Here is a 25,459-nt window from a genome sequence, read left to right as displayed (position 1 = left end):
TTTGGTACTCCATAAATACTTTGTACATGCCATAAGTTACACCTGTCTACTCTGTGCCATAGCTACCAGGGTTGGAGTGACTTTAAGGTGTCACCTTGACAAGCATTATGATTATTCCTTTGGGTGAGTAGTCACCCACTCCAATTGGTGATCACTTTTATTTTTACAGGAATGTATGTGGAAACAGCTAAAAACAATTGTCTTTCACCCCCCTAATTTCTCTTGGTGTTTAGGATGTTGGACCTCCAGCACCAGAAATCTCTTTAACTGGGTATTTCTGCACACTACAAATTTCAGATCAGTTAATTGATTATCTATTGTCCAATCAGTGGTCGGCCAATACTAGTTGATTATATCCTATAACTGCATAGATTTATCCACCAATGTGCGCTATTAGGAAAATATTTTATGAGTCAAAAGGAAACATGTATTGCGTATTTCTTTATTTTTTCAAATCTTTTGGCAGTAAAAAAAAGTTAGGAGTGATATCAGTTCTCCTCGTTGAAATGGGATCTTCTTCCGGTTTAAACTTTCTTGCTTCTTCGCACTAGTGTTGCTGAGCCAACAGTCAGAGTCTGAAAGACAAAATTGAGTTATGTTCACTTTGACCTGCAGAGCACCTTTGGTGCCAAAGGAATTGTGCTTGAAGTTGAGTTTATGAAGCTGGCGATGGTTAACTGGTCGATTGTTTTTTACAAGTTGATAGGCATGAAATTTCCTTTGGAAGTAAATTCACAACTTTCAGAGCCTTAGGGGGTCATTCCGACCCTGGCGGTCACAGACCGCCAGGGCCGCGAATGACGGAAGCACCGCCAACAGGCTGGCGGTGCTTCCCTGCCCACTACCGCCGCAGTCAGAAAAAAGGGTTTGGCGGTTTCCCGCCGGATTTACCCCGGCTGGGCGAATCCGCCATGGCGGCGCTGCAAGCAGCGCCGCCATGGGGATTCTGACCCCCTTACCGCCAGCCTGTTTCTGGCGGTTGTCACCGCCAGAAAGAGGCTGGCGGTAACGGGTGTCTAGGGGACCCTGGGGGCCCCTGCACTGCCCATGCCACTGGCATGGGCAGTGCAGGGGCCCCCAGAAGCTTTTCACTGTCTGCCTAGCAGACAGTGAAAAGTGCAACGGGTGCAACTGCACCCGTCGCACGCCTGCAACACCGCCGGCTCCATTCGGAGCCGGCTTCAGTGTTGCAGGCCTCTTTCCCGCTGGGCCGGCGGGCGCTACCTTGGGTAGCGCTCGCCGGCCCAGCGGGAAAGTTGGAATTGCACCAGCGGTCTTTTGACCGCGATGCGGCCAAATGGTGGTTCCCGCCAGGCGGGCGGCGACTGCCGCCCGCCGGGGTCAGAATGACCCCCTTAGTTCAGCTCACAAACTTTATGCGGCTAATTTGAGATAGCCATAACTGTACGTAAAACATATAAAAAACAATCCACACAACAGGCATAAAAGCATTTAAAAAAAATCCATAAATACATATGAAAAAATAGCCCATCATTACTGTATAATCAATACGTAATTCTAATACATTACATTTTTCTAGCCTTCAGAATATAAAGTGCAATATTTAAACATGCCATGTGTATCATTTTAGTGCAAGTAGAAACTTCAAAGCAGCTTTGTAAGATCTAATATTCTGGGCAATTAAGATGGGTTTAAGATAAAACATCTGTAATGCAAATAAAATTTGCAAAACAACATAAAGTGTATTGTGCATTTTTTTACTCAGACCATCACATGGGCATGGGATCTTGTCCAGAGGGCAACACTTTAAGCCACCATGTGATGCACAATGCCAAGTCTAAATCTTGTCAAAACAATATGATGTTGCATATTGGTAACACAGGATAAATAGCTTGTGCAGGCCTCCTCTTGAAGGAGAGAAATATAGAAGGCAACTGTAGGCTTCATCATTTCATTCCCTGTTCCATACTATGCTGCAAAAAGGTTTCTTTAATTGACTTCTTGGTAAGTGATAGCACTTGGAGGGGATCTGACCATACTGGTAATTTAAACAGAGTGCTAAAAGAGGAGTTAACATAAGCTATCAAAGGAATACGTGAGACATTATCCAGTTTTAAACAATCTAGTAAAGCTAGTTTCCTCTTTTGCCCATATGGAAAACCTAATAACAAATGTCTTACCGAACGCACATCCTCCAGATACTGTAAGTCAACCTCCTGGTGTGTCATCACAGTTGATGCTGAGCTAGGTAGGCAGAGTAGGCATTTAAAAAAAACGTTTTTCTTCGACTTGTAGAGGTGTGCTTGTAGTTAAACTTCATAGGCCAGCCCCAAAGGTGGCCACAACGCTAGACTTGTATATTTCCACCATTTCTCTAATGGGTCGACTACCTAATTTGCTTGAAAACCGAAAATTCCCATGAGAATTTCTACTTATTTTGGCTGTAACAACTTCAATCTGATGTGCTCAGGACCCGTTGCATGTAAATGAAACCCCCAGATAACAAAAAGTTTACATTCACAATTGGTGAGTTATCAATAAAAAAAAGTTCTACTTTTTTTTGCTTTATGTCCACAAGTCATTGTTAAAGATTTAGATTTCCTAATCACCATTCCCTTAGAGGACATAAGCTCCCCAAAGACACTCATAAGCTTCTGTAAACCGACTGGACTACTAGATAGCAGGAATGCTTCATCAGCATATAAGAACACAGGTATAGGACGCCCTGCAGCAGTAGGGGCATCTGCCTGCAAGAGTTGCAAGAAATTGTCCACCCATTGATAAACAGTGAAAACAATAGAGTGGCTAGAATACAGCTTTGTCGAATACCCCTCCCAACTTTAAAGGAGAGTTAACACTCACGCGGAAGTCCAAAACAAACTTTGCAGGATACATTTTCATATAAACGTGCCAAAGAACTATTATTTTCCCTTGGGGCACCAAGGGTAAGCAGATCAGATTATAGTATGGTCAACTGAGTCAAAGGCATTGCTTAAAACTGCAAAACAGAGATACAGGTCACAGGATACAGATGATATCAAAACCGGATATGGTGTTGGACCAATCAACATACCCTAACTTGTACATTGACCCACCCACATTCCAGGTTGCAAATTAACAGCACCTGTCCAGAATCTAGTTAGTATTACCCAAACTCATTAATATGTAGGCAGGTAGTACTAGGATTCTCTGCAATGTTATTGACATTAAGCATATTGTTACCGATATTAGAGCCTTTTACCAGCCCAGTAGTTCCCAAAGAGTCAGCAGAAAGCAACCTATCCGCATGAGCCATTGTGGTACCCCCACATTTATCAACACCACCCCTCATGTTATTGTGCCTGCATTAGCTTGGTCAGTGATTATCATACAGAGAGTTCAGAACCTAGTACCTATTAGACATGACCAATGGAGGGTAAGCAGAGGGGCTAGGCCCAGGCAATCTATGCAGATTCGATGTAGCACCATTTAATTGTACAAGAGTCTGTTGATGGTAAAAGAAGCCCAAAGGGAGGAGACCCATAGACTGGGCAAACTGAGAATATGGCACTGCCCTTGAAAAGCTGGGGCGTTGAAATGTAATAAACTATTGAATCTCCCTTTACACTTTTTATTAAAGGCCCAACCCATCTAACTCTCCTTGTGCACAAAATCTGATGTGCTCTATCAGATGGAAATATACGATTTGAACTAGGCCGATGCATTACCTTGTTCTCCAAAGATTCAGGAGTTTTGCTTTACCCGGTTTCAGAAGGGGAACATTAACCGAGACACCTACATATGGGCACCAAGCTGGAGACAAGGTAATTGTGACAGGATCACATTGAGGCATTTGGACATTAGATCCAGCATGATTCACTAAAAAAGACTGGGGCTGAATGCCAAAGATAGGCAGTAAGTTCGAACAGCAGAGACCATAGCAACTAACTGTGAAGGATACTCATAGTCCACCTCCCATACATACCCTTCCGTAGGGCCCTCAAGAGTCTGCCTCGGAGCAGGACAAGTCCGTGGTAGCCCGGGTCTCAAATAGTAGTAGGATTATCCTGCCCATGATTTAATAAAGTGGTCCCCGCCGCATAGGCATTTTCCAAATTCATGTTATTCATTTTCTGGCAGAATGATATAACTTTCCCAATTTCACCTCTTAGCCTATCCAATGTTCTCTAAGCAGTAGTAACAAATCTTTAATAGTGGCTAATAATTTGCTCCAAAATGGCCCCCCCGGAAATTCATTGGAATGGGAAGAGTAGTTAGCAGCCCCTGAACAGACCAAGGCAGAAGAAACTGGGGGCCTCAAGTTAACAGCTACACCCTTTCTGAATTTCCTCTTACGTTTGGCTGCAGGTGAATGAACTACGGAGGTGATAGCCACAGTTTCAGATGGTTGATGGATATTAGGAGCGTCCAGTGTCTCATTAGACGTAATGCAATGCCTTCCCACCGACCCCCACTCCTTATCCTTGTCTGTGCCAGGATCTATTTCATATCAACAGTACTGTAACTAGGCTAAATATGTAGTTTGTCTAGGCGGGCATAACTAAGCTCACTTGCTTCGATAATTGATGTAACGTTTGGCCTGCTAGAAAGCACAATGATGTCATCAGTGGCCTTTGCTGCGGTTTCCCGCTGGTTGCTGTGGGCACCGCCACTCTCCTCAGCTAGCGCATCCGCTCAGAGGCTCAAATCACTCCCATGCGCAACATACCAGGCAAAAAACAACAACTTTTAAAGCCCTCAAATTTTGGGTGGTGTATACTATGAGACTTTGTGAAAACATTAAATCTGCTCTACCTGCTTCTTTGTGGTTCTCTTTGGTCATTGAAGTCCTTGACTTGCAGTATTCTGGTGATCTACAGTGGGAGAAACTTTCTAAAGAATATTACAGAGTCTATATTTTGACCCGAGCTCACCAAAAGCTGTATAAGTGATGAATGTTTCCCGCTGTTGAGGCACTCTACTGTGTGTGGATGTTGGAGGTGGGAGGGCTGGGCTGGTTGGACTGAGTTTCGCATAAACAGTGTATGTTGCTAGGAGCATGCGAGAAATGGGCTGAACTGTCGAGTTCATGCTATTTCTGCAAAAGTAATTCTGGAATAGCAAGGCTATCTGTATGTAATGGAAGTACATCAATCTAGGGCTTTTGGAAACCGCTGGTAATTCACCTGATTACATTTTGCAAAAACTGCTAGGACTGACGTTTATACTCCCGACCTGCAGGTATTGTCTCTAACTGATAGCTGCTGCAGTGAGGATGCCGGAATGACTGGTAGTAACAACGTTACTGCTAATTGTTCCCTAAAATGAACAAGATCCTCTAACTGAGGTAGCTGAGATTTTCAGTAACTGAGATTTACCAGCAAGTTAGTAATTGGGCTTATACAGCTTAGATAGGAATGGAAGAGCAGGGGGTTGGGCCTGTACTGTAGCAGATATGCTATGATGAGTGCTACAGATCTGTCAGAGGAAGAATTGTATTCATTTGTGCCGAGACCTGCTGGCTTATTTCTTTAATGGAAGTATTAGCCATAGTGAATCATCTGCCAGCAACCTCGATGGATGCGGTGCACTATCGGCCAACAAGGTGTAAAATATGTACAAAAAAATTGAAGCAAAAATTAGTTCCACTAGAGTTAGATTGGCCTTTTGTGATTGTAGTTTTCCTAAGTCTGATCCTCCTCATAGCATGTTAGTGCTGGAAAACAGAACACTGAAAGGCCAAACTAGTCGTCGCTACAGACGATGGGAGGGTGATTAGTGACAGAAAAGCAACAGGTTGGGGACAGAGCTGATATTGCATCTCAGTTTCTACCGTTCGGATATGTCGGCCTGTGCTAAAAGCCCTTATTTCCATGTAAGACAGTCTGCCTTAGTCTACCACAATCAGGGCTACCAGATTTATGCAATTTGCGGCTGCTGTGCTTTCTGCTTAATTATGGATTCACCACGCTTGCAGCATAATCTAAAATATTTTGCAAAATTGTCAGAATTCAACAATGAACGTGTATATAGTTCAAATTAAGCAAAAGTTGCTAAAAAAAAAAAGCCAATGTGGTGCCATATAATTCCATCCTCTTTGCAAAGGGTAATTGGTTACTTCTCAGTTGCTGATTCCTGTGTTCAGGTGTTAATCTGGTACTAATGAGGCAGAACGTTTGGCCAGACAATTTTGATGTGTGTTAAAATAACAAAATGGTCAAATATTGCCACAGAACACACCGCAATGTGCCGCAAAATGTATCTTCTTTTGCCGCATAATTTAGTCAAGCGGGCCACATAATTTGGCCCTCCATTACCGCATAATTCATGTGGCCTGACAATAATGTACAAATTGGTGCTCAGAAGTGTCCGGAAAGCGATATGCAATTTCTAAATAAATAAATGGGAGTCTAATGTTGGTCTAAAATGCCTGAATTCATGGCATATCTTTACCACTATGTAAAGTGTTTCATTAGAACTAAATATATGTTAATGTATTTTATGGGATTATCCTGAAATGTGGACTGGCCTGCCTCATCCTATGTTATTTAAATGGTAATCCATTACATAGTCGGTGTTTTTTCATGAAAATCTAACATAGTTCCAACACGCGTAGTTCGCCGCTGCGCAGCCCTGCTATAAACCATATATATCACTCACCTCCACCATTTCGTTCCCTTTAACTTCTTGGATATGAGAAAACTGGTCAGTCTTCGACACAAGCTTCCCACCTTCACAGACAACTGTGCACTGCAAGAAGATATAACAAGACGTAATTGTAACTAGGTGCGTGATTTTGATGTTATTGTAGAAACATGGGCCCACATTGATAGTTTGCTGAGATCACCATGTTTCCTGCAGCCCGCTCATCAAACTTTTTTGTTTTACAAAAACAAACCCCCATAGCTGGAATTTCTTCTTGTAAAACAAAATAATAATGACCCAGACACCCCGGGAGGCTTATGTTAAGGTGTTGAGGGTTTCTTGTTTTCTGTTCGGACCTCCAGTCTTTTCATGGCAATCCCTAGAAGAAAAAAGTACATCAGGCTGTCCGCTCTAAAAGGGGTGAGGGGATGTCTGATGTACTAGAAGGGCCAATGATCTGCTGTGTCATTCTCAGTACAGATATTGCTTCCACTCATTATTCACATGCCCATCAGTCAACCTTGAATGAATGGTTTATTGATAGGTTAATACAAAAACATTACAATTTAAAATGCAGATAGCCACAATTCATATAACTTACCCGCCTAGATTAAAAATAAAGCATTTCTAAAAAGGACTCTATCAAAATGGTCAGACTTAAGCTCGATCTGCTTTCAGTTAAACCTTTTTAAAGGGTTATATACAACAAACACTGGTACTAGATCCTTCTGGAAGGCCATCTTTTTTGTTTATGACCTGCAAATACTTGGTAAGTGAACTGAGTTGGGTCCCGTGTTGCCAGCATGAGCCAATTCTGGGGCCTAGCTTCAAGATGCCTTTGCATTAGTGGTTTGACTGAACGATTGTTAAGATCAAAAAAGTGAGTTCCTCTAGGATTTCCTGAGGTAGATAATGGTATGTGTGTCCAGTTGGACTCAAGACATGTCTGGCAATGGAGGTTGGTGTTAGATTTCTCCAGTTGGATCATTGCGAGATCCAGGTACTTCAGGACTCCTGTCATGAGCTGTGCATCAGTTCCATGCAAACATTCATCTAGGGGCTGCTTGGCTGGGTCTTATTTCTCAGTGAATGAATCAGGGGCCTACGAGTTTCCTTCTGAGCTCTAATATATGTGGGCACAGGCATAATCTGTGCATTAGTGATTCAAGGGCATTACTACATCCCCTACAGCATGAACAGGCTTCTCTAAGCTTCCAGGGTTTAATGGATTTTAACGGAAGTAATAAAAATCTGTCTCTGATAAATTTGATGCTTGTCAAATTTTTCAGGTTGATAGATAAATAAGGTTGTTGGGATGGTGAGGTGAAAGATGACAAAAGTAACTGTGCCCTCAAAACGTTTTTAAAGGCCTCTAAATGGGATTTAAAGCAAAGGTTATTTGCAGCTGTTTTGGCCATTTTTTAAAAATAGAGTGTAGTGTGGTCTAGAGTCCCACAGGGCGTTTAGATGAATAGTGTTCAAAATCTTCTCTAGTTGCCTCGTCCCATTCATCTGACGGATGCTAGGAAAGGTTACTAATTCCTTCTGTGTCAGGCTATTTAGAGTTTTGTCTGGTGCCCTTCTCAGCCTGTAGCAACATTTTGCAAAGCTCGGTCAGCTAATGCGATTATATTCAGTTGGCTGACCTCAAGCCTCAGCTGACTGACAGGCATAGATGTCTGAAGAGCGAATAATGCCCTAATTGCTCCGGAGTACATCCTCTCTAGTCTCTTGCAGAGTTGTGAGGCCCAAATAGAAAAGCCATATAGGAGAGCTGGGACCACTTTTGCCCAGAATATATCTAAGATATAGGAGCCTTTTGGACAGGTTAGTTGCTTAGTAATATGTCACAGTTGGTTCTGTAAGAAGGAGTTATGGGCAGGCAGGGCTTTGCTTTGGTGGTCAAATTTTGACATGTCATCTAGTCAGACCCTTACATTATAGTAGGCTTCTGTTATTACTATTTGATTGTTGATGCTCCAAGTATATCTGGTCTTGCAGGAGCTGAATTTCACAATTTTTGTTTTACCAAGCTTAGTTTTAGTTTGTTCTTGATGTTGTGGGTACTGAGACCAGTTAGGGCCCTTTGAAGACCAATCAGTGTTTGTTTCGTCTTACTGTAATAAAGCCACATGCTGGCAGCTTAAATTGCTGCAGATAAAACATCAGATCGGCAAGGGATGGTAATAGGTCTACAGTATAGAGGTTAAAAAGTGCTGGTGGTAATACACATCCTTGCTTTAAGCTCTGGTTAGTTGAAATTTTCCTTGAGACTTCAGACCTGTGTCCAGCCTAAAGCGATCCAACATGACTGAATACAGTAGTCTAATGGCTTTAAACAGTCGTTCTGCGGTGCTCCATGCCTGCAGTTTTGTCTAGAGAATTCTGCGATTCACTTTGTCTACCGCTACACTGTAGCCCAGGAAGCAGGCTTAAAAACATGACTTTTGCTTTTGCACCATATTTTCAAGTAAACAGACTAAGAAGATGTTATCGAGGGATTCACAGCCTTTCCTGAACCCGGTCTAGAATTTCTGGAGAATATTCTGACTGGGTCAAGCGTAATTTCGATATGTGTATATTACTCAAAATATTTCATCAATTGTGTCTGATGTTTCTGATTAAGGTTTATATCCAGTCGCCGCCAATTTCAGGTGAAAGCTACTTTAAACCTTTTCTAAGCATTTTTTCTTTATGTAGGCTGTCCTCTCTTTTGGAATCTGTCCATGGCTTCTTGAACAGGAAGTAACATCATATGGGCCAGGAGGTGCAGGCTTCTGCTAACTCTGTAGTACAGCAAAAGTGCTCAGCAAAAGCCTGCTTTTTATTTTACTTTCCAGCAACATCTTTCCACATTTGGGAATTCTGCAACCTGCGTATAGGCTCCTATAACTGGCTGTCCTGACCTCTGAAGGCCTATGTAACTTGGAATATGGTCTCACCCTCTAAAGATATACATCTCCCAATCCTAACCACTCCTCTATTAGAATACATGACAAATGGCATTGTTGGAAGAACAGGACAGCATGGAGCCTGCTGAAGATTCCTTTGCTAAACTGCAACAAACCACCCATCAATCCTAAATTCCTGGACAAGGGGACAAGGCGGTAGCTTGCAGGCCCCGGAGACAGGTTTAGGCAGGATTGGACCAGTCAGGGGCAGTGGGCTAACGGTGGCCCTAGGTTGAATTTGGGCGGTCACCCAGGGTCAGCAGCTATTGGTTGCTAGGTGATTGACGGGGGGCGCCTGGGCAGGCATCAGGGGCAGTCACACCAGTTAAGTAACGAGCAGGGCTACCTGATTGCCCTCTTTTTCACTCCGGGTAACTGTGGACGTGCCCCCTCCCCTTCTTCAGACCAGATTTCTTCTTTTCCCACCCTCCCATCCCTGTATTAAATCCAATGGGGGCAGAGGAGGAGTCATGTTTGGCCACAAAAAACAGGTAGACAACCTTGGCATCAAGGATATAAGTGCAGGCGAAGTCAGGATGGAATCAGTTTTAACCCTTTAACTGAAGCCGGGGCAGGGGTACTGCAGTCTTTATTGAAAGGCTGAGGATGTCCGCTACCGCGAATGTCCATAGCTGGCCAGGGTACTCCATTACACAGCCCTGGGGATACTGGGGGATGGGGGGCTGCGCCAGGGGACTTAGGTATGGCCCGGTTGACAAGGCCCATCTCCCAATGGGTGCCAGGGGGAGTCCCATGTATTGGGTTGCTCTGGCATGGTTATTTGGGGTACCAGATGTCATGCTGGCCCAAGCTCCCTCTGTCTTGAGAGAACAAGTGAGTTTGCCTTGTAAAGGACAGCTTATTGAGGGACCAGCAGGGTTTCATCCCAGGTCCAAGTCAATGCAATCAGTCAATGCCACAAGGGGCCTGGGGAGTGGTCAACCATGATTCCTCATGTATTTGGTATTTGCTGGAAATTGATCATATATTGGTATTGAATATTTGCTAGGAATTTCATGTATTAGTTATGTACATGTGATAATTACAATGCTATTCAGTACATATTGTAACAACATCAGAAAGAAAATTTGTCGTGTTTTTGAGATGTAATAAATGCTGCCGGAGAATGTTCTTTTCTCTAACGCAATAATGGCATCTTGTATTGTGTCCTTGCAGAATCAGTCATGGATGTGTAGATGTATAATGTTTGAGTGATTGAGATATGACCGGTCTCGTTGCGGCCCCCCACCTGTTAGAATCCAAAGCACTGAAGCACTAGCTTCCTGTTCTGGGCCACAACCTTAAAACAAAAGGAAAAACAGAGGCAGGCAGGAGGCTCAGCAGAGGTGCTGACATACTGACAGGAGTAGTGAAAGTAAACTGGTACCATGCGTTCCTATTGTGTCCCTCCTGAGACTTCAGACAGAAATACCACCATGGCAAGTGGTAGCAACCAGCTGATCAGAATGCGTGCGTATGAAGGCAAGCAGTTTCTTTTTAGATATTTTGCCTTGTGACACTGTGTCTTGGAAACTTAGGGCCAGATGTAGCAAACTGTTTGCGACTCGCAAACGTCGAAAATCGCCGTTTGCGACTCGCAAATGCGTGTTTGCTATGCAGAAATGCATTTTGCGAGTCGGAACCGACTCGCAAAATGCATTTCCGAGTCGCAAATAGGAAGGGGTGTTCCCTTCCTATTTGCGAGTCGCAGTGGTATGCAACTCTGCGGTCACAAATGGACTCGCAGTTACCATCCACAATGGGACCCCTTCCCCTTTGTGACTGGACCCAAAATTATTTTTTCAGAGCAGGCAGTGGTCCAAGGGACCACTACCTGCCCTGAAAAGAACCGAAACAAAAGGTTTCGGTTTTTTTTCTAAGTGCAGCTCGTTTTCCTTTAAGGAAAACGGGCTACACTTGGAAAAAAAAAAACTGCTTTATTGAAAAGCAGTCACGGACATGGAGGTCTGCTGTTCCCAGCAGGCCTCCATCCCCGTGAGTGCCCTGAGTCGCTATGGGGTCGCAAATTGCGACCCACCTCATTAATATTAATGAGGTGGGTCTTTGCGACCCCATAGCGACTCGCAGAAGGTGTCTGAGACACCTTTCTACATAGCAAATTGCGACTTGCAATTTGCGAGTCGCACGGACTCACAAATTGCAAGTCGCAATTTGCTTCTTTCCTACATCTGGCCCTTTAAGTGTTATTAGAGATTAGGTGTAATGTCGCAGACTTGATTGAGCCCAGGTAAGAACTGCAGTATAAAAATCTGGTGTTTACATGAATCAGCATTTCCGAAATGTTTAGGGAACCCGAGTAAAAAAACACATGCGGAACCACACTTCTTGCATTTATGCCAGGTGGCACGTGATCCGAAGTATTTTTCAATGCCCTACATGACACCATCTTGTTGCATAACCGTGCTAGCTGTCTCATAATTCACAATAATAACCGTAACATTACTGCCAATTTTACAGTGGCTGAGATAAAGATGCTAGTTAAAAGAGTGAAAGTGAGATCTTCAGTCTTAACAGAGAACTGGGGAGCTAAAAACATACCTTAATTTTTTTGCCGTTCATAGTTGTAATTTCGGCCTCTTTCCCGATGGTGAAGGAATTGGTTACGGACTGCTTGGGCGTCTTGGATGTGACTACAAAGTTGTCTCCATCCTGCTGGATTTCGATGACGGGGTTAATGTCTTTAGCGATCTTGACTACTTCTTCTGGTAGTCCTACAGAAGACAAAGACAAGTCACAATCCATATCATAAATTAAACTGCAAACTCCTACAGCGCAGGCACTGATGCACAATGCACACCACTAGATAGATCCTTTGGAGGATCAAACACATCGTACTCATTGAACTGATCCAGTAAGAACCAATAACATCCCATCCCACCCCATCCTATACCATCCCATCCCATATCCACTCACATTTTATTTATATTATGAATATATATAAATAAAATGTCAGTTTCAAGGAGTACAACATAATTAATGATAGAACATTTTTTATATGAAAAAATGTGCATCCCAGTAGCCATTATGACTGCAGAAATGTATACCAAAACCCATTGTGAAGTAGATTTTTTAAAATCTGGCAAACATGGCTGAAGACTCATATTTACAGAAATACCCACAAAATGTTTGTGCAGATTCCTTTTCTGACAAAGGTAAACATATTGAAAGGTTTTGCTTGTGCCAGGTTTTACCTTGTATTGTAGAATATGCATGCAGTACAGCTGTGTCTGTGATTTTATACACTGGATGTTGAGGGCTTGGTAGTTTTTCTGTCTAGCCGAAAATACCAAATTCCTCCAATTCTACTTGGAGAGGTAATTAGTTCTTCAGTCACATCATCTATTGGATCTTGGTATGATGGTGCAGATTTCTTGTTCTTTGCTCATCATAGACGTTTTGACGACTAGATACGAAAACAGAAATGGAACCAGGAAATATGATTTCCAGTTGCTTAGCTTCAGACGAGCTGGCATTTTGATTCCCGTGACCTTCTCCCAGAGTATGTCCTTCTAGTCCCAGAACAAGACCTTACAAATTCGATTGGCTACTGTGACCCTTTCTTTGTTGCCTTAAAATATCAAAGGATTAGGGGTACTTCCTCCACTACACCTCACAACTGACTGCCATTTTTGTCAAGAATATATGTATTCCTAAAATGATCGTTTTTCTAACTGGTAGCAAGAAAATCAATACTTTAATAATGGCACCGAGTTGAAAGTTATGTAAGATTCCCCAAATACATAGGATGGCTACCAAATGTTTATGTATGCCATTATATGACATTTCCCTGAAAAGGTTAGGTGAAACTCTGACATTCAGCATTAGCTTGAGAGATCTACCCCGAGTTAGTGTTGTGGTTCAAACTGTGCAGACACTTGCCAGCTGCTATGTCTTTCCGAGTCAGGCAAGTTGTCTGAGACACAGAGGAGACTGTGGTGGTAAGATGCCTCTTAGTACTGTAGATGCGTGTGTTGAGATTCATCTTCAGAGCCGTGTCTTTGTAGCTGGAGACCAGCATGCCTAGTACTCTTGGCATCTGCAGTGCATCTCTTGAGCTTCGTAGGTCGTTTCATAGCAAATTATATCACACAAATGTTAACCCATCACTATATTTAACTATATTTTTTTAAAACCTATGTTTGTAGTTTGCTCGTACACAGTGATATGGACTGTAGTTATCATTAAGGCAGCACATTGGGTGGCGAAGGATGTCCTGTTTGTGAGGGGCTCACTGTAGCCCAGGCATGATTGCTGTGTACTACTTTATCAGGGGCTTGAAGGATACAGGCCTCAGGGCCCCATGAACTCTTGCTTCACCATTGCATGGTGGTTACCCACAAGAAGAACAAATATTGGCAAAGCCAATTGGTCTCACTCTGTGAGAGCCTGTGGCTTTACCAATGTCTTCTAGCAATGTTCTACAACGGTGTGGCTAAAGGTTAGTGGCATGGCGTTGTTTAGAGTAGAGGGATGCAGAGGAGAGTGCAAGGCCAGACTGGCCATACCGGACACCTGGTGTTTCCCCAGGAGGCTGGAAGGGTTGGGGGCCGCTTTTGTTACAGGGGAGGAGTATGGGGGGGCAGGAGGTGGTTTTGTAGCGGTGCAGCAGTTTTAAAAGCACTGCCGAGTTCCTTTTATAGCAAACAGTTTTCAGACAACAATAGAAGTGCCAAGATAATGTTGGTGAGTAATGAGCTGGAAAGAGATCAGGTTTTTTTCTAGTGGCAGTTTTGACTCATCTAAAGTAGTGCAGTGGGTTAATATGCCTGCTGCAAAGAATGTGTAGTATGCAGATCACAGAGCAGTATTTTATGTGCAGAGCTCAGTGCTTTTGTCACAGAGCTACTTTCCTTGCTATGCATTTCACAAATTGCAGTCTTAATCTAGCACAGTGAGCTTTGAACTGCCATCAAAGACCTGCAACAAACTGCATGGTGCAGGTTAGAAAGTTATGATTTTTCCCAGTTTTTGATTATCCTAATGTTTATGAAAAAAAGTTTGTTGGATAGAAAATAATTGTTAGTTGGTCAACCCTAACCACTGTGTTATGTTCTGAATACTGGGTTTATGCTTCCCCAGACCAAGTTTGCATAACTAACAAATGCCTACCAGTATGTAGGATTTGTGAATCCTACACCATATAGTCCCCTTAGCATCCTTTATCAACATTTTCTATACATCGACTTACACTTATATGTTTCATTGTCTCTGTATGTGAGTGTGACATAAAGGACTCCAACTCCCTACGCTGGTGAGAGAGGCACTATAAAACAACTTAAATATGTGGGAGAGAGGGTCTATGGAGAGATGAGAGGCACTGTTAGAGGGTGATGGTGAGGGAATCATTGAAGAGCCCCAATAAAGATTGCCGTATCCTTTTGCACTTTAAGGTCATTATTTATTATGCTTTAAAACTAATACAATTGAACATGTAATCAAAATATGCGTTGTAGAATGAACACATTTTGCTATTTTGTTCCCAAATTTTCTTGGGGGTGGTTGGAGGGAAAACCCTCCAAACCTTATTGTAGTGGTTAGGCTCACTTGCTATACATCCTATGCGAGCTGGTCTGACAAAATCTGCCAGGGCTGCTTTGGTTTCCCAGTCCAGCCCTGGGATAGTGGCATAGTGGAGGATGGCATACAAGAGAGTGGAGTAGAGTTGTGTTAAGTTGTATGGGGTGGAGTGAAGTGGGGTCAAGTGAAGTGCATAGAGTGGCGTGACATAGGGTACAGTGGCATAGAATGGAGTGTCATAGAGTACAGTGGCATAAAGAATAGTAGTGTTCAGTAGATTGGCGTAGAGTGGCATACTTGTACAGTGACTCCGAGCGGTGTACAGTAGTATGGCATAAAGTGGAGTGGTGCAGAGTGCAATTGTATTGAATGGAGTGGTGTGGAGTGGCGTAGAATGGAGTGGCGCGGAGTAAAGTGGCATTGAGTGGTGTAGAATAGAGTAGCATAGAGAAGGTTGGTATAGAGTGGAGTGGTGTAGCATGTCATATACTAGAATGGTATAGAGTGTGATGAAGTGGAATAGAGTGCTGTGAAGTAGAGAGGTGTGCTATAGAGTAAAAGGGAGTAGACTGAAGCAAAGTAGAGTGGCATGGAGTGGCATTGAATAGATGGAGTAGAGTGGTGTAAAGTAAAGTAGAGTGGCAAGGAGTAGGGCGGCTAAGAGTGGAGTGGAGTAGAGTGGCATAGAGTGGAGTTGAGTGGAGTGACGTAGACTTGAGAGGCGCAGAGTGGGTTGAATAGTGTGGCGTGGAGCAGCATAGAGCGGCTTAGAGTGCTGTAGAGTGGAGTGGCATAGGATGGTGTAGAATAGAGTGGAGTACAGTTGTGTAGAGTGGAATGCAGTGAAGTACATTGGCTTTGATTGAAATGTTGTGGAGAAGAATGGCGTGGAGTGGAATGGAGTAGCATAGAGTAGAGTGGTACAGAATAACATGGCATAGAGAAAAGTGGAATAACATGGGGGGGAGTAGAGTGGTGTAGAGTAGAATGGAGTGATGTAGAGTGGGATAGAGTGGAGTGGTTTAAAGTAGAGTGAGATGGTTTAGAGCAGTGGTTCCCAACCTGTGGGCCGGGGACCCCTGGGGGTCCGCGAAGCCTCCACAGGGGGTCCGCGGCTGCTTAAAAAATGTAATAATATTAGGTCCCAGCTATCAGTAATGACTCCTTGGTGGTCCCCGTGTTCCAATAATGATTCAGTGGCGGTCCCCGGGCTCCAGTATTGATAAAATGGGGGTCCACAGAAGTCAAAAGGTTGGGAACCACTGGTTTGGAGTGATAGGGTGGGGTAGGGTAGAGTAGAGTGAAGTAGAATAATACAGTTGTGGGTCTAAGTAACTACAAACATCGACAGAGATTACAGATAAATGAAAGAAACATAAGTAAGAGGCTGTATGACTGTGTTAAAAGTAGGAAAGTACATTGCACGTCCAGGAATAATACCAAATTATAAAATGAAAACAAATAGTTTATTGCAAAAAGACGAGGAAGAACAAATGTACCTGGTCCATTCTACAGGGTGGAGCTAACACAAGAAAGGAAGGGAAGGCTAGGGGAGCTAATTAATCTGAAAATTGCAAATGACAGTGAAGACAAAAGAAACTAATGGTATGCTGTAGGCGGGTTGTAAGCCCACTGAATTGTACACATGCACTGTGTGGGTGAGACCTAACAATTGGGCCCCCAAAACGTATAAACACTAACATCACCCTTGTTTTTTAAAGATTATTCTTCAAATTGATTAAAAAGTTGTGTTTGCAAAGCAGTCTACAAAATGTGTTTATCAACACGACTGGTGAACATAGTGAAATTGACTCAAAGAACCCGCTTAAAACATGTCAATCCGAGGATAATGAAATGGTTAGACTTCACACCAAAAATATACTTTTGGAAATTGGGTAGCACATTCTTGCTGCAGATACACAAGACAGTAGGAACGGGTCACCACTTTCTAAGGAAGTATGTAGTTCCCTGAACTTGCCCGAGCCTGGTGTAGTTTCACTTCGCAGACCCTACATTCCATTTAGCTACATGTCCCATCCAACTTCAACCGGATGTCAGGCTGCAGTGGAGTCTGCTTCCACGCTGCCACCTGAGTATCACCAGGCAAACTTAATAGCCGCAGTTCATTACACACAGGCAAAGGTGCGGCTAGATCGCACGCAGCCACGCCCATTCCTAGATACAGCTGAAGTCTTACATTTGGAGTGCCTGGTTTTACCTCATCATGGCCCTAATTCCACTTTGCCAGTACAGGGGCGGCTGTAAATTCACATGTAATTTCACCATTCCCGAATGGTCAAATTGCCTTAGTAATGTGCGATTACAAGTCATTTCCCACTGAAGTGGAAATTTCCGCGTAGAACCAATTTTTCAAGCCAGAAAACCACACGGAGCACACCACTCCAAGGGGGTTTCCTGCGTACAATTACCACTTGCTCCGAGTGACCCTCTGTCAAAAGGCATGTTAGGTCGAGATGAAGTTGGACTGGCTTTGTCACGTGCGATTGAACATATATACATATCTCTTTAATAATGTGTGCAAACTGTTGTTCTTTTGATTGAAAAAAAGAAATAAAAATACTGCAACCCTGACATTCGGCAGCGCCCATCACAGGCGTCTGAGAAAAACGTGGGCTCCCGACACTTATTCTGTTACAAACTAAGCACCGGTTATTTCGAAGCGCATAAGCGAAAACTCAGTATCAGCAAAAACGGAATTTCCCTTAGGTTGTTTTTGCTCCTGTTTTTTGTCCAATCTTACAATGAGGCTGGGAGTATTTGACTCGGGGATTTCTCCGTCATCGCCTGCACACAGCACAGCCTGCATGTTTATATGAACAGTCTTACCTAGATGTGCATGAACTTACTTGCTCTCCTCATACCAAAGGTCCTAATATGACGACAGCGCAGCAGAAATCAGCGCCATTCAAATACCTAGAGCGCCACCTCCCAGGTGACGCAGTGCACTAATGTTTCGGGCTTGTCAGACAGACTGTAGCGTGGCTTTTAGGGCGGTGCGTGCACCGAAATGCCTTCGAGTAGAGGCTGTAGTAGTGACAAAATCAATTATAGTATTTAAAAAAGGGTAGGAAAAAGACAAAGAAGAGTCATCACAGTGTAGTGCAAAGACAGAGTTGGAGACTGCAGTGTACAGTGCTCCAGAGCGGACATCTTGTATTGTGACGAACTTTACATATGCCAAGCAGTGTGGGTAAATTGTGCACTGCGGACCCGGCGACCTGCCATCAAAATACCAATGTTCCACTTGACACATTGCGGCACCTTGGCCAAGTCAAATTTGTGGCCAATCAAGAATCAATTGATAGTCCTGATTTGGTCGGAGTAACCACCTGAATTAGGAATGCTAATCCCGCTATAACACTGATTTTACAGTGATGGCCATGTCGCCTGCTGACAGCGAGTGAAATGTTCAGGTGAAAATCCATCTAAAATTCGAAATACCCAGTCAGAACTGCAAGAAATCCGCGATTCCTGCATGCTATTCGGAATACCGGGCGTGGAAGCTCGTAAATGCCCAGTGCAGTTAGGACAGGTGCGCGCTGTAACAGTCATGATGTAGCCGGTGTTAGCAGGCCCTGTGTACCGAGCCATTCTCTCTGTTCTCACAACGACCAATCGGGAGCGCTTACAATTGGACAAATCATAAATGAAGGCCTAAGGTGTTATGTGAGAAGGTGGACATTTACCCTTGTCCGACACTATGACGAGAGGCATGTTGTTCCCACAAATGGCCATAAAATGGACGTACTTACCGACAGCCCTCAAGAAGGCCTCATAGTTCTCCTGGGAGAATACCTGCCAAGTTCCGTTGAAGGACATGGTAGGGGCGGGCGAGGGCTGCTGGGCACCACTGGGCGACTCTGAGGAAAGAAGTGGGAAGAATTACTGTGCTGGAGGCTTTTTATGCTGACACGCGGGTAAGGTGAGCCACTGTACTCGTGGCCTCGCGACCCCCCCAATTATTAATCATTTTATTTTTAATCATTAACAAGTTGTGTAACTGAATGCGAATAACCCCAAGTTCACCACATCCTGCGCTGTGGCACGACACGCTTTCTAGTTGGGCAATCGACGCTCGTTGAAATGTGGAGCTGCAGGACGCAGACATGGAGGTGAAGCATTTTGTTAAACGCATTGGAGTGTTGGTACGGAATACAGCGTGCCATGGTGTAACAAATAGTGTCTACACAAGTAGTGCATTGCCTCCGTCAATCAATGTAATCCCTGCTATCTAATGTGGAAATATTAATGGCATGTAATCAACATGCCGGGTACTTTGTATCTTTGTGTTTTACCCCGTATTTTTCCGAATGTAGGAGTAACACGAGTTGTTCGGGACTAAAGTAAGAACTCGTTCTTCACGTGAGCTTTGTCATTTTTAAACGATGGGTATTTTTATGTGAGCTGTGTTTTTCTTTGCGGTTAGAAAATCACGTAAAAACGTGTATTTTCACCTTGAAGCCCCTCTTCAGATAAGGCAGCCGCCGCCTATAGTTTACCAGGTAGGAGAGGATAATCATTTATCTGGACCTCAATCTTAAAATGGCAGATCGTATTTAAGAAAGCATTTTCCTTTTTTTGGCATTTGTTAAGAGGTTTTGTGCTAGCTGCTCAAGCGCTGGGAGTGGTTCCAGGCTCTCCAGCTTTCCAATAGGCTCTGGTAGCGCAGACTTTTGGCACATTACAGACATCACTAGTTTGGACATATGACTAGGGCAGTGTGGGTAAAAGCGCGCGTAGAGGCCCAGGTATTCCTCATTCTATATATTTTTATGTTGAGGCAAACTGCTGGCTCTTAAGGGCAAAATAGACCGATACGCCACTTATTAGCTGGCTACATGTACAGCCCATCTACAATTTTATGTCAAGAACGGAGGCTCGTATTATGCTTCTCTAACTTGCTTTATTTTCAACAGCAGCAGTCAAGAAAACTACAACTCCCATGGGGCTTGGAAAACAGGAAAGCCAATGGGAGATCAACAAGTAAAACTAATGCACCAATCACAATGTCAGGGCATAAGTGACCACTAAGCTTGACTGCGACCAGCCCTCTTTCTTGCTGCTCGCAGTCAAGATAAGTGGCGTTATTTACTTCTCTTGTGTTTGCGTAATATTTACATAGTGTTTTGTGTAATTGCTATGAGCTAGCGATGCCGCTTATTTAGTGTTCGTTTCTGCATGTTGTTAATGGTGTGGTTTCTTTGCTGAACACTCCGTCGCGTTGCTTCCACCCCTCGGGGTTCGGAAGCCCTGCTTGCTCGCGCGCCGCCTGAGTCAACTTCTGCCTCCTTTCCCAACATTCAAAAGGCAGCGCTTCTTACCGTTGGTCTTCTTTCCTTGGGCTCGTGCGTTTTCAATACTCGTGCGGCATCGGCTGCTTGTTCTTAGCTGTGCCGCTTCTCTGCCTCGCTCGTCTGCTTCGTGGCAAATTCCTTTTCCTCGGCCAGACACGCCCTGGGGCGTGTACTTTAATTCCCACACAGCATTTCCTGGTTTGGTTAACCCCCTTCAGTGAGGGACTTTAGCTGTTACAGTTTTACACTGTTTCTCCTGTTTTTTGCCTGTTCTGTACAGAATAATGGATCGTTAGGATTCTTCTTCTTTACCTGATGCCAACGAATTTGGAGCCTTCATTAATGAGGCTTTGGCCAAGGCTGTTTCAGCCTCTATGACTAAGATGTCAAATAATTTTGAGACCACTGTCCAGAACATGGTCTACAAATACTTCCTGGCCCATTCTGCAGGGGATAGCAGAAAAAGAAAATTAAAGGATTTCAATATACAAAAACCATCCAATGGCGCTTTTTGACTGGTGAAGTTTCTTCACCCATGACTGAGGACGAGTTTCCTCCCAGGCCTCCTTCTCAGGAGGGGAATTCTAAAGTTTCTGGTAAATGTAAATCCAAGACAAAGCATTCTGTCTCGGCACCAAAACAAATTGTGATTTCTCACATATTAGATACCGATGATGATGTCGGTGATGGGGATGAGGCGGATGACATCTCAGATATATGGTGTTCGCAATCTCAGGCTTCCCCTGCTAAAAAGCCTAAACTGGACATTTCCGACCCGTTTTTCACCAAAGCTGTTCTCGATGCGGATGGTAACCCCATGTTTGACCCTTCACTCCTTCACCACCCTAATTCCACAGAGTGGTCCCCGTCATCCCACGTGGGCAAATACATTGCTTCCAGATTAAGGGTTCCTCTGGATAAACAGACAAGAGCCAAATTCAGGTCGGAGTGCCCCAGACCGTCCCTTTTTTCTCATATCACAGCGACTCCATCCATTGACGAATCACTTCTGACTTTTTTCTCCAAATTTGGTAAGAACCCTCGTAAAGGGTTAGACAAGGCCTGGTCAAATTGCCAGGATAAACTCCTGGATTTGGTGGGGCCCTTGGCCCGTATTTTAGACCTGGCAGAATCTGCGAAAATGGATGAGGCAGAAATTGATCCTACAGATCTTTCTTTATGGACTCAGAGAGTTTTTTGTCTTCTAGGCAATGCAAATGCCTCCATGATTCATGAAAGGAGAAAAGGATTGCTCCTAAAGCTGTCCCCAAATTGTCAAATCTGGCAACCATGGACCCCGGTATCAAGGCCGATGATCGCCTTTTTGCCGATTCTTTCATTAAGGACCTGGGAAAATTTGTTTCCACATTTGCCTCTATTGACAAGGCGCAAAAGAACATTAAAAAGGTCTTCAACCAGCGTGTTTTTGCCAAGGCCGGTACAGGCAGGGGCCGCTCTACCGGCCGGTCCTTCCAGGGAAACAGAGGCTCCTCTTATTCCGCACATTCCACCTATGGATCTCAATCCTACAAACCCCAATTCTATCCACAACGAGGCAGAGTCTACAGGGGTCGTGGTCAACGTGGATTCCGGTCCAACAACAACCAAGGTAAGCCCTGTTTCTGCCTTCGAGTACAGGCTGTAGTAGTGACAAAATCAATTATAGTATTTAAAAAAGGGTAGGAAAAAGACAAAGAAGAGTGATCACAGTGTAATGCAAAGACAGAGTTGGAGACTGCAGTGTACAGTGCTCCAGAGAGGACATCTTGTATTGTGACAAACTTTACATATACCAAGCAGTGTGGGTAACTTGTGCGCTGCGGACCCGGCGACCTGCCATCAAAATCCCAATGTTCCACTTGACACATTGCGGCACCTTGCCAAGTCAAATTTGTGGCCAATCAAGAATCAGTTGATAGTCCTGATTTGGTCGGAGTAACCACCTGAATTAGGAATGCTAACCTCGCTATAACACTGATTTTACAGTGATGGCCATGTCGCCTGCTGACAGCGGGTGAAATGTTCAGGTGAAAATCCATCTAAAATTCGAAATACCCAGTCAGAACTGCAAGTAATCCCCGATTCCTGCATGCTATTCGGAATTCCAGGCGTGGAAGCTCATAAATGCCCAGTGCAGTTATGACCGGTGCGCGCTGTAACAGTCATGATGCAGCCGGTGTTAGCAGACCCTGTGTACCGAGCCATTCTCTCAAATCAAAATCAAATCATAAACATTTATAAAGCGCGCTACTCACCCGTGCGGGTCTCAATGCGTTAGGGAGAAGGGGTTACTGCTGCTCGAAGAGCCAGGTCTTGAGTCGTCTCCGGAATGCGGAGTGGTCCTGGGTGGTTCTGAGGTTGGTGGGGAGGGAGTTCCATGTCTTGGCCGCCAGGTAGGAGAAGGACCTCCCACCCGCCGTGGTGCGGCGGATGCGGGGGACGGCGGCGAGAGCGAGGTTGGCGGAGCGGAGATGACGGGTGGGTGTGTGGAAACTGAGGCGGCGGTTGAGGTATTCGGGTCCCTTGTTGTGGAGGGCTTTGTGTGCGTGGGTGAGGAGACGGAAGGTGATCCTTTTGTTGACGGGAAGCCAGTACAGGTGTCTCAGGTGGGCGGAGATGCGGCTGTTGCGGGGTATGTCGAGGATGAGGCGGGCGGAGGCGTTTCGAATTCGCTGCAGACGTTTCTGGAGTTTAGCGGTAGTTCCTGCGTATAAGGTGCTACCGTAGTCCAGTCGGCTCGTGACGAGGGCGTGGGTCACGGTCTTTCTGGTGTCGGCGGGGATCCAACGGAAGATCTTTCGGAGCATGCGGAGGGTGAGGAAGCAGGAGGATGATACGGCGTTGACTTGTTTGGTCATGGTGAGAAGAGGGTCCAGGATGAATCCGAGGTTGCGTGCGTGGTCTGAGGGAGTCGGTGCGGTGCCAAGGGCCGTAGGCCACCCGGAGTCGTCCCAGGCGGTCGGAGTGTTTCCGAGGATGAGGACTTCCGTTTTGTCTGATTTCAGTTTCAGACGGCTGAGTTTCATCCAGTCTGCGATGTCTTTCATTCCATCTTGCAGGTTGGTCTTGGCACTGGTGGGGTCCTTGGTGAGGGAAAGTATCAGCTGAGTGTCGTCGGCGTAGGAGGTGATGATGATGCTGTGTTTGCGTACAGTGTCGGCGAGGGGGCTCATGTAGACATTGAAGAGAGTCGGGCTGAGCGAGGAGCCTTGTGGGATGCCGCAGATGATCTCGTGGGGTCTGAGCGGAAAGGTGGGAGGTAGACTCTTTGTGAGAGGTTGGAGAGGAAGGAGGTGATCCAGTCCAGGGCCTGTCCTTGGATCCCGATGGAGCGGAGGCGGGTTATTAGGGTGCTGTGGCAGACGGTGTCGAAGGCAGCCGAGAGGTCGAGGAGAAAGAGGGCGACTGTTTCTCCGTTGTCCATCAGGGTTCTGATGTCGTCTGTGACTGAGATGAGGGCGGTTTCTGTGATGTGATTGGCTCGGAATCCGGACTGTGAGGGGTCGAGTGGGTTGTTGTCTTCAAGGAAGTTGGTAAGTTGTTTGTTGACGGTCTTCTCTATGACTTTGGCCGGGAAGGGGAGGAGCGAGATGGGGCGGAAGTTCTTCAGGTCGCTTGGGTCCGCCGTAGGTTTCTTCAGTAGGACGTTGACTTCAGCGTGTTTTCAGCTCTCGGGGAAAGTAGCAGAAGAAAACGAGCTGTTGATGATGGTCTGGAGGTGCGGGGCAATGATGTCGTCGGCTTTGTTGAAGATGAAATGTGGGCAGGGGTCTGAGGGGGCACCGGAGTGGATGGAGTTCATGGTTGCTTTGGTCTCTTCCGTGTTGATGTGAGTCCAGGCGTTGAGGGTGATGGCTGGGGTTGTAGGTTCTGTGGTGGTTGGCTGGGTCTGGTGTCCGAAGCTGTCGTGTAGGTCGGTGATCTTACGATGGAAGAAGGTGGCGAGGGAGTTGCAGAGGTCTTGTGAGGGCATGATGGCGTTGGCGTTGGCGTTAGGGTTGGAGAGCTCTTTGACGATGTTGAAGAGTTCTCTGCTGTTGTGGCTGTTTTTGTCCAGTCTGTCTGTGAAGGAATTTCTTTTGGCGGCGTGGATCAGTTGGTGGTGTTCGCGGGTAGCGTTCTTGAGGGCAGTCATGTTATCTGCGGTGTGGTCCTTGCGCCAGGCTTTCTTGAGGGTGCGGCAGGTTTTCTTTGATTCCTTAAGGGTGTCCGTGAACCAGAGAGGTTTTTTGGTGTTGGTCTGTCTTGGGAGGCGCCTGAGGGGAGCGAGGTTGTCTGCGCAGTTGGTGATCCAATTCATGAGGCTGAGGGCTGCGTCGTTGGGGTCGGAGGAGAAGGTGGGTTGGTTGTCGCTGAGAGTGGAGAGAAGCTGTTCCTCTGGGATTTTGTTCCACTGTCGGCATGGGATGGGTTGTGTGCTGAGGTGGTGAGTCTCGCGTCGGAAGGTGAAGTGGACACATCTGTGGTCGGTCCAGTGTATAGCGGAGGAGTGGCTGAAGGATACGTGGTTGCTGGCGGAGAAGATGGGGTCGAGCGTGTGTTCCGGCGATGTGGGTGGGGGTGTTCACCAGTTGCTTGAGACCGAGGTTGGCGAGGTTGTCGAGCAGGGCGTTGGTGTTGGGGTCGTTGTTCTGTTCCAGGTGGAAGTTGAGGTCACCGAGGAGGATGTAGTCCAGTGAGGCAAGGGCGCGCGGGGAGATGAAGTCAGTGATAGAGTCGCTGAAGAGGGCGCGTGGTCCAGGGGGTCGGTAGATGAGAGTTCCTCTGAGGGTGGTCCTTGGGTCTGTGTGGATCTTGAAGTGCAGGTGTTCGGCGGCGAGGGGGGTGTCTTCGGTGGAGGTGGTGACGTTGATGGAGTCCTTGAAGACGATGACGATTCCTCCACCTACTTGGTTGGTGCGGTCTCTCCTGGAAATCTTGTAGCCTTCGGGGATGGCTATGGCGATGTCGGGGGCCGAGGAGGCGTTCATCTAGGTCTCAGTGATGAAGGCGACGTCCTGTGCGGTGGAGTCCAGGAAGTCCCATAGTTCAGCGGCATGCTTGTGGACGGAGCGTGCGTTGATCAGGATG

At 45.4% G+C, this 25,459-nt stretch overlaps 1 protein-coding gene across 1 annotated transcript; it reads right to left on the bottom strand.

Annotated features, from left to right (window-relative positions):
- Positions 1 to 428: 428 nt before the first annotated feature.
- Positions 429 to 18,955, bottom strand: LOC138284796 (fatty acid-binding protein 2, liver). Its single transcript, XM_069223955.1, has 4 exons — positions 18,848 to 18,955; positions 12,096 to 12,268; positions 6,601 to 6,690; positions 429 to 575 (listed from the first exon to the last, which is right to left on the bottom strand). Exons 1-4 carry the CDS (start codon positions 18,912 to 18,914, stop codon positions 525 to 527), a joined length of 381 nt encoding a protein of 126 aa, XP_069080056.1. The 5' UTR covers positions 18,915 to 18,955; the 3' UTR covers positions 429 to 524.
- Positions 18,956 to 25,459: the final 6,504 nt, after the last annotated feature.

Source organism: Pleurodeles waltl, chromosome 3_1 (assembly GCF_031143425.1).
Source record: "Pleurodeles waltl isolate 20211129_DDA chromosome 3_1, aPleWal1.hap1.20221129, whole genome shotgun sequence".
Taxonomy (NCBI): Eukaryota; Metazoa; Chordata; class Amphibia; order Caudata; family Salamandridae; genus Pleurodeles; species Pleurodeles waltl.
Note: the sequence above shows the minus strand (reverse complement) of the source record. Positions and strands in the feature narration are given on the sequence as shown.